The 9,520-nt window shown below is 49.0% G+C and overlaps 1 protein-coding gene across 1 annotated transcript; it reads right to left on the bottom strand.

Annotated features, from left to right (window-relative positions):
* Nucleotides 1-376: 376 nt before the first annotated feature.
* Nucleotides 377-8,731, bottom strand: oatx (organic anion transporter X). The gene is made up of 10 exons (XM_066718937.1): nt 8,269-8,731; nt 6,551-6,654; nt 2,924-3,078; nt 2,572-2,740; nt 2,336-2,459; nt 1,857-1,972; nt 1,558-1,772; nt 1,310-1,418; nt 950-1,156; nt 377-868 (listed from the first exon to the last, which is right to left on the bottom strand). The coding sequence occupies exons 1-10, from the start codon at nt 8,692-8,694 to the stop codon at nt 757-759; spliced, it is 1,737 nt and encodes a 578-aa protein (XP_066575034.1). The 5' UTR covers nt 8,695-8,731; the 3' UTR covers nt 377-756.
* Between the last annotated feature and the right edge of the window lie 789 nt (nt 8,732-9,520).

Raw genomic sequence — 9,520 nt, 5'->3', positions numbered from 1 at the left:
TCCATTTGTGGTCACCTTTATCCTATGGTGACACATTTCTATCCTGATGAGAGTGGTCTCTTCCAGGATGACAATGCCCTCATCCACAGGGCACGAGGAGTCACTGAATGGTGTGATGAGTATGATAATGATGTGAATCATATGCTATGGCCTTCGCAGTCACCAGATCTCAACCCAATTGAACACCTGTGGGAGATTCTGGACCGACGTGTTAGACAGCGCTCTCCACCACCATCATCAAAACACCAAATGAGGGAATATCTTTGGGAAGAATGGTGTCCATCCCTCGAGTAGAGTCCAGAGACTCATAGAATCTGTGCCAAGAGCATTGAAGATGATTTGGTGGCTTAAGGTGCCCAACACCTTACGGAGACACTTTATGTTGGTTTTTCCTTTAATTTGTCACCCGTCTGTATATATATTAAAAACCTCATTTGGTCAGGTATTACAGACCATAATATTACTTAATTAAAATATAAATTGCCATCTGTTAAAATTCTAACAGAAAAGAAAAACACAAACAGTTCACCCTCTGTACACGGAAGGTCAACTTCCTGGTCCTTTGAGCAGTCCATTGCCACCCACCCCCATGGAGTGTGCACCTGTGACTGCATGCTTGTGAGCGTGTGCGTGTCCGACTGTGTGTGGGTATGGGTGTGCGTGGACGAGGGTGTTTGGCCTCATTTTGGGCACAGTTCCACTTAGTGCTGTGCCAGGATGAGGATGGGGGGTTGGTGTGTGTGGGGGTGGGCTCTGTCACAGGGCATCCTTCACGCCAGTCAGGGTGGCCTCCTCTGTGACAGTAACCTCTGCTAGGGGCACCATCTCCTTCTGTGGCTTCTCCTCCACCTGCACTGCTGCCCTGCCCCTGAAACACAGAGAGGTCTGTCAGTCACACTGTCACACTGTCACACACACTCTCTCTCTCTCTCTCTCACACACTCTGTACCATTTGTTCTCCACGTCCTCAATGGTGTCTGGCAGCGGGACGTTCAGGGTCTCGGGCAGGAAGAAAGCGAAGATGGCTGCCACCATAGCTGCCCCCCCATACACCAGGCTGGGCAGGGCGGGCATCACATCATCCAGCATCAGGACCGCCGGCGCTGCCATGGAGCCCACCCTTGCCATGGTGGAGCCAAAGCCCATTCCTGTCTGCCTGCAGAGAGAGCGAGAGGGAGAGGGGGAGGATTTAAGGTCCATTATATTTTATTTATCACAGTCCCACCCACCCCCTGTCCTGTCCTTTCCTCTCCTGCCCCACTCTCCCCCTCTGTGTCGTGGTCCCTCTGGGGCAGCTGTGCACTCTTACCTGACGACAGTGGGGTAGAGCTCTCCAGTGTACAGGAAGATACAGGTGAAGGAGGAGGCGGTGAAACCCTTTCCCAGCACAGCCAGGGTGGTCCTCAGTGTCTGCATGTCTGGACACACACAAGAACACAATGACACAAGGACACACCAAGACAGGAAGGGAAAGGGGTGTGGGGGGTGTGTGGGTGTGGGTGCCCTGATACGGACAGAACGTGGGCCTGTCGTCTGTCTGGGCAGGTTGTCACGTACCAGCTGGCACGAAGATGTTGCCGAAGATCATGGCGCCCGAGAGCAGGAGGCAGACGCCCTGGGTGACCCGGCGGCCGATCAGGCCCAGGGAAAGGGTGGACATGACCTTGGCCGGGAAGTCCACCGCCCCGAAGATCAGCTGGATCAGGTAGATACTCACCCCAAACTTCTGGAGGTCCATGGCCAGGCCGTAGTAGGCAAAGCTGGTGGAGAACCTGGGAAGAGTGGGAGGAAGGTAAGGAGGTGGAGGAAGAGGTGACCAGAAAGGGACAGAGAGGAGAGGGAAAGAGGAGCCTTACCAGACCACCATGAGACAGACGGAGATTCTCCTCATCGTGGGCTTGCGCAGCAGGTCGTAGGCCGTGTAGACATTCTTGCTGCACTGGATCTCCTTATACATGTGGCTCTCCAGCACCTGCATGTGGGGACACAGCACGGGCCAATGAGATGAGAGCATAGTAGCCCTGCCTCCATCCGGTCACAGGAGCGGTGCCCTCTCTACCCTAGTCTGTGGAGAGGTAAGGAGACTGTGCGTAGCCCAGCTCTCTCCTTCCTTCCTTCCTTCCTTCCCTCTCTCTCTCTCTCTCTCTCTCTCTCTCTCTCTCTCTGTCTCTGTCTCTCTCTCTGTCTCTCTCTCTGTCTCTCTCTCTGTCTCTAGCACACTTGGCGGTGGCACAACCTAGAGTCCTCTCCGATTTCCAGTGAGGTGAAAAATACAAACAACATCCTCCCCCTCTGTCTGTCCCCTTCTCTTGGCACTCGGTTGGGTTTTACTCACCTCCAGTGTGATTTTGTTGGCCTCCTTGGAGCACTTGTTTAAGAGCCCCACCTTGTGGAGGTTGTTGAGAGCCTGCTCAGTCTTGCCACTCAGGACCAGCCACCGTGCAGACTCCAAAAACCACCTTGGGGAGGGGCACAGAGCACTCCTTGAGCAGAGCTGTGTGTGTGTGTGTGTGTGTGTGTGTGTATGTCAATGTGTTATCTCATTCCCGGGGAGAGCGGTTGGTGTCTCACCAGCTGTACAGGAAGAAGAGGAAGAAAGGCACGGACACGGCCACCTGCAGCTGGCGCCAGTCCCTCAGCCAGTAGGCCATGCCAGCCAGCAGCATCTGCCCGATGGTGAAGAGGAATGAGGAGAGGGTGCCCACCACGGTGCGTGAGCTGGTGGGGATCCACTCCATTTCTGAGGCCCCGCCAAGCAAACACACACACACACACACACACACACACACACACAAACAGACATGAGGACAAGATCAAACAGGCTCATGCCTAACACCAGCTCAGAGCAAGCGGTGGGGTTTACAGCGGTGTTACCGATGTGAGTGCTGGGTACGGGGCGGTGTGGCGGGGCGGCTGGACTCACTGAGGGAGATTGCGTTGAGGCTGACCCCAGACACGGCCATGCCGGTGAGGAAGCGGAAGCAGACAAAGGCCAGGTAGGAGGGCGAGAAGGCGGAGCACGTGCCTAGACAGCCCAGCTGGAAGAACGACCAGATCAGCACGGACCGCCGCCCGAACCTGCAAGCATGGCAACGGTGGTGTGACAGATATAACGGGAACAGCACCCACCACAACAGATACGACACAACACACCCACCTCAGCACTTACAACAACGCCCAGAACAAACAGATACAACACAACATAAAACCTACATTTGAAGGGGGGGAGGGAGAGGGAGGGAAGGCAGAAGTGGGGGGTGGGGGTGAGAGAGGGAGAAAAAGTTGGGACAGCGTGGAAAAAGTGTTCAAACCGATTCACTCAAAGTTGGCCCCGTTACAGACTGTGCTGCCTCCCTGGCCGCCACTTCCACACACACCTGATGGCTGAAAATGTGGGGACCTGAATCCACACACAGTGTTGGATTCTCAGTTCTTTGCTGGACTTTTCTCCAATTACACAGCAAAGCCAACATGTAGAAAAGCTGGTGGGTTTTCAATTTTGTTGTGTGTGTGCGCGAGTCTATTTTTTACCCCCCTAAACAATGAGATTAACAAATGTCTTGAGGCCTGGAGCTTTAGAATTTGGAGAATTTTAATCCACCACCCAAACTGGACCTGGTTATGGCCAGCAGGGGAACAGTCGCCTGGGGCAACAGCAGAATGAATGTTGTGTAGCGTTATGTTGGGTGTATTTGGATAAGAGCATTTGGGCTCTGAGCTGAAGCACTGATCTAAAGAACACCTCTCCCCCCCCAAAGTTATCAGATTCCCTTAGCTCATCAGCTTGGAACTGGTTTGCATCAAAGTGACAGTTTTGGGGAGGATGGCACCGAGAATGGGCCGAATAGTTTGGAATTCTGCTATGAGATGTCTGGAGAAAGGGGCCTGTAGGGGATAAAAACTCTTTGAAGTGGATGAGAGTCGAAATCCCGACATAGAGTGACAAACCCAGGCCAACCGGCATTTCCAAAAGATGGCATGGATTGACATCAGTCATAAATCAAGCCCCCCTCCAATAGGACACTGGGGGCTGAAACCGAAATCCAATCTCAAGAACTCAGGAACCAATCACCTATTGATCTGACAGACTATAAGGAACAGCGGACAGTCAGTCTCTCTCTCTCTCTCACCTGAACCAGAAACTCACTGCCACAGCTCAACCTGTAGCTCTGTTGCCCGAACCGGAACCAGAAACCAACCAAGTCTTTGCCGGCAACAGAAGAGTTAAACTGGGAGAAGGAGATTGAGCCGTACGAAGAATTCTTTTAAAGGACTTTATTAAATAAAGAACTTTACAGACTGCGCTGCCCGCCTGTGCCCACCTGATCAGTGGAGTTTTACAGCTGGACAATTGACTAAGTCGACTGTATACGAAAGTGTCAGTCATTTAAATAGCTATTTGAGTCTTAAGAAACTTGACCCTTGGAAACGAACAGGGCCCTGCTTTCCTCAAAGACTTTGTCTTCAAATAAGTACGGTGAGAGACCCTGCTTGCCAAGAAGATTTTGTGCACAACCTTGGAGCCTTCAAACCAGTGGAAAATCTGTGTGGAAAAGACTCTACTTTCGCGAAACCCCAACTTCCAGGTGCATCGACTGAGTGGAAGTTCTTGGACAAAGCCGAACCGGACTGCCTTTGTTCCAAACCACACGGACCTCGTGCCGTGTGCTGTTATCTGAGCCCGATGACAGAGAGGCCTCTCTGCGACGAAGTTCAGAGAAGTTTAACAGTTTGGAGTTCATGGTTCATGACATTTGAGAAATCAATTAGAAATGTTAATCTGTGATTCATAACTCTAGAATGTGTAATATCATTTAGTTTTCTTAAATATAAATGTGTGTTGCATTAAACTGTTTTGTTGATAATTTTAGAAATAAAATCTGTCAACGCCGAGAAATATCTTCTCATTCCTGTTTAACTGTTTAGTCTGAAATTGACACAAGTTAATAGACATTAGATTATTGGTGGCCCTGCCTATCCTTAATCATTGAATAATAAGCAGTTAAGGGAAATTGTGGTAACAAGTAAGGATAGGATCTTTCTCGGCACCTAAACGTAAATGAGACTGATATATATATAACGAGAAGTTACCTGACATTAAATACTAACCTGCGTAGTTATTTAATGTCTGACTAATAATACTAACGAGAGACTCACCTTCGTCTTACTAACCGGTATTGTAGTCAATGTGTTTATAACCTTTTTTTGTTTAACGATTTGTGTGATATCATATGCGATCCCATGGTCTTTGATTTGGTCACGGAAGTGATTTGTCTTTGATTTGTTGATCTAGAGTTGAATTTTAATTAGTTTTTCCCTTTTTGTATAATTAGTGTAGTGCTACATTTTATCTTTGTTTTGAATAAATTTGACAATTTATATCTTTGGAATTGGTGTCTGCGTCCAATCATTACAGAAATTGAGTTCTACAAGATTCCAGGATTCGTGATGAGGTGATACTATAAATTCACTTCTTTAATTGAAATTTATAAGTTTACGCTGTATCTGAGCTTCGAATGCAGGGATATTGCATTGCACTGCAGGGCCGCACCTGGGGGGGGCCAAAGACGGCACAAATAGCTCTGTAAACAGGTGTTACGGTCTTTACAAATGACCACCGTTTCTATAATGCATTTATATATACAGTACTGTGCAAACATTTTAGGCAGGTGTGAAAAAATGCTGTAAAGTAAGAATGCGGTCAAAAATAGACATGTTAATAGATTATCAATTAACAAAATGCAAAGTGAGTGAACAGAAGAAAAATCTACATCAAATCCGTATTTGGTGTGACCAGCCTTTGCCTTCAAAACAGCATCAGTTCTTCCAGAGCGTTATACAGGAAGAGAAAGCCAAGGCATGATCTAGACGGGAAGGGGGTCAGAGATATATGATAAGAAAGATAGTAAACTCCACTCTTGTATCAGGGGTAGTACGGTCGTGGCTGGCGCAGGGGGTTGTGGGAAAGAGTCCTGGATGGAAAAGTCGCGGACAGGCGATTCAATATCTATGTTCTCATATAAAGTATTATATTGCCCTAGAGAGCTACTATATATCTCTGAGGAAGGAGGAAAGGGCTGTGTGTGATTGCATCTCCAGCAGTGAGGGGGGGCGAAGGGCCAATGAAGAGCTAGATCGAATCTCAGAGCTCAGCAGGTGTTCTGCCAAATAGTGTCCCCTGTTGACTGCCAAATAGTCAAAATCAAAACTGTGACCCATCCAGTAATGGGAAATTACAAACCTGCACATCATAGTGGCTACATTTATTATTAGAAGAAAGCAGCATCTTAATCAACACAAATTAGCAGGGGGTCAAGTGTTCTCTCCCCCGCCTAGTGGAGACACTATTTGGCAGTGGCAGTACTGGGCTCACTACATGCCCTACAGTGCCACTTGGCGAAAAGCTGTGCCTCTAGGTTGTGTCACTACAATGACTTCTTAGTACAGTCTTGTAATGGACAGGAGACACTAAATCGACAGACAATCAAGAGGGGGAAACAGAAGGAGAAGGAGAAGACGGATTCCCTGCTTGCCCGCAGTCTTTACTCACTTGTCCGAGAGCACTCCGAAAATGATGGCTCCGGCCAGCACCCCCCCCATGTAAATGGTCTGGCTCATCTGCTTGAGGGGGCGCAGCGTGCAGACCAGGTCCCACTGCAGAGGCACACAAAGGGTTAAGGTTTTCCCCAGTATAACCAGTTTAATCAGTGCTGCAGGGGCTTCAGATCCTTTAAGCCCCCAACAGGGCCTAGCAACGTATGCACACAGTGTTACACTTTTTCCCCAATCGTTTATGCACGGACACCAGTTCTGTGAACACAATATCCCATTTCTTTAGGCACCATTACTTTAGGTAATAAAATAAAGACTATTTCAACAAATCTTTAAGCATTATTCACCTGGTTTAATGGATCTGAAATTTGTGTGAAACCGTTTGTGCTAAAACCCAACACACAAAGCACTCCCATTCAGTATACCAATCTCCAGTCACTAAAACTCTACAGTATTTACACACCTCAAGGTACAAACACTATTAAACCCAATTGCTCAACAAGCACAAGTTCAGGACTTTGGCATGAAAGAAGGGGCCAAAGGTGAGTTTGCCTGGGTTTTACAACATCGCTCTCTGTGCAGCCATCAACCACCACCACCACCATGCCAGCCTTAGCCAACATAACACAGGCCACCTGCTCACAGTCCTGGATGCTCTACGGGATGCTCTGTTCCAACAGGAGCAAAGGGAGCCAATACTCACTATTCCCCAACCCCCTCGAGGAGTTTCTCTCAGCATGGTGGTGGGAGGTCTAGGAGCGAAATCCCTATGAACAGGAAGACCTTCTCCTTGCTAGAGAGTCCTGCCAGGTGTTGATAAGGCATAGCAGGGGGTATCTCCCACGCTGCTTGCCCAGGGAACACACTGGCCGTGATGTAGATAAAAACCTCTGGCCTGACCCATCTGACCCAGGCCAGAAATAGGACTCTAATGCCAAATAAACTTTATCCAACATATTTTTGTTCTTGACTGCTGGCAAATGAAGTTGAAGTTCTGGTCTTTGTGTAGTGTACTATGTTCTTGAGCATAACCTCCAGCACAATTTATACAGATTACAGTAGCATGATGTGCAAGATTTACACGGGTCATACTGGACGAAGCATATTTTAGAACAGTGTTTTTCAATGACCTCACCTGAGTCTAATAGGTATTCAGTGGGCCTATTTATTATCGGCTTTTGTGCGCCATTTGAAGGCAGTGTCTCATTTAGATGGCAGAACATGTTTTTGAACAGTGTCTCATTTTGTCTGAGACATCTGAGGTTTGGCCAGCACTGTGTGGGTTTTTTGTTTTGTAATCCTAGTTTTGAGAAAATGGAGTATCATTTCAGGAAACGTGTGGAAATAGTTGTGGAAAACAGTGAGATCCTGGTAACTGTCTCTACAGGGGCTGGTGTTTCAACATTTTGCCCCGATAAAAGCAAAGGTAAACACAGAAGAGTACATCGGCTTGCTTATCCAGACTGCGCCATTACACAATGCTCATTGGGCCTGGAAAGCCAGAGAAAATCCTCTCTGTGCAAAGAGCCTGGCTTTGGGAAAGACCTGGAGGCTTGTCCGGACAGTGTTGTAGGCAAACCGCAAATCTCCAAAAGTCACTCTTGGAAATAAAATAGTGATGAGAAAATACCATAAAAAATCTGTTTTGACTGAATTTGAATAGAGATACATGTCACTTCAGTTGGACACATTTTGTTTCTACAGTACAACTCTTACCTCCGACACTATGGTAGCTGTGAACTCCGTCTTCTCGTAGGTCCAGCCGTCCTCGCACGGTTCCGTGTCCGGCCCGGTGCCGTTGCCCGCATACGCGCTGGACTCGCTGTCGTTGTGCGCCAACAGCTGCCATTGCGCCTGGCTGTACCTGCGGCACTTGGAGAGCTTGCCGCCGGGCTCCGTGGGGATGAACGCCCGCAGCAGGTGCGCCTCCTCCAGCTGCAGCCCGGGCAGGGAGAGGTTGTGTCCGGGCGCCCGGGAGGTGCCGTTGGGCGGGCGGCAGTGGTGGCCCGGCGTGCCGGCGGTGAAGTTCTGCAGCAGGTTCTGGCTGGCCATGAACAGGGAGCAGATGGACAGCAGGGAGACGTGGATCAGCTGGAAGCGCCCGAAGCCGCCGACTTGCTCCAGGAGGTCGGCGAACGCCATGTCGGAGGGGCAGTGCGAGCAACAGAGCCCAAAGGTGGACAGAAGGTGATTTTATAGGACAGCCCTCCCTCCCGGCATACCCCTCCTCCAAAATAACATCACGCAGATCAAGATTGTGCAAAGTTCACAACGTTACAATTACAGCCCTCTCTCGGGTCTGTTTGCCCGTCTCTCCCCCCCACCCTCTGAATCTGTTCTCGCAGCAGCGTTGGGGTGGACAGGGGGACGTTTGGCTTAAACGTTATTTTATTGAGTTTTATTTAGAGCACCTGCCGGATGGAAAAGGCTGGGGGAGGAATAGAGAGAGGTGCAAACAACGATCACGTCTGCCGCTATACACACTTGCATTGAGCCGGAGAAGGTCGAGAGGAAGAACAGAAAGGAGAGAGTTAAGGAGTAGAGAAGACACTGAGGGTTGTATACAATGTATCACCTCCCTTTAGTGCTACGCTTTTTTCACAAGCATTCCTAGCAAAAGCAAAGTGTATGTGAACGCAGTGATGGAGGGACCCGTCGTGTGCTCGGACGTGAGACGCGCCCCGCAGCGCAGATCGCACTCACACACAGACACACAGACGATTATTAATACGATCCGAACATTAAGTTAATAACGTACATTGTATTACAATCCATCAGATGAATGATGAAAGTTTTACTTAACAGCATGAATAGAAAGAAAGTTGTAGGTCGCTATTTTATTGCTACAGTTTCTTACTAGATAACGTTACTCTTCTGGCCTCAGCATGTCAAGGTCCGCTACGCAACGCTGACATGGACAGACAGACAGCAGTCCCGCCGCCCCCGCCCTGTAGGAGACAAACCTGCG

Source organism: Amia ocellicauda, chromosome 12 (genome assembly GCF_036373705.1).
Source record: "Amia ocellicauda isolate fAmiCal2 chromosome 12, fAmiCal2.hap1, whole genome shotgun sequence".
In the NCBI taxonomy this organism is placed as follows: Eukaryota; Metazoa; Chordata; class Actinopteri; order Amiiformes; family Amiidae; genus Amia; species Amia ocellicauda.
Note: the sequence above shows the minus strand (reverse complement) of the source record. Positions and strands in the feature narration are given on the sequence as shown.

What these genes read in the sequence shown, in the direction of transcription:
- oatx (XM_066718937.1), bottom strand. Translation starts at nt 8,694, where the DNA reads ATGGCGTTCGCCGACCTCCTGGAGCAAGTCGGCGGCTTCGGGCGCTTC. An exon ending in TTCGGAGTGCTCTCGGACAA is followed by an intron (nt 3,079 to 6,550) that starts GTGAGTAAAGAC and finishes CCATGCTTGCAG; the next exon opens with GTTCGGGCGGCGGTCCGTGC. An exon ending in CCTCAACGCAATCTCCCTCA is followed by an intron (nt 2,741 to 2,923) that starts GTGAGTCCAGCC and finishes GCGGGGCCTCAG; the next exon opens with AAATGGAGTGGATCCCCACC.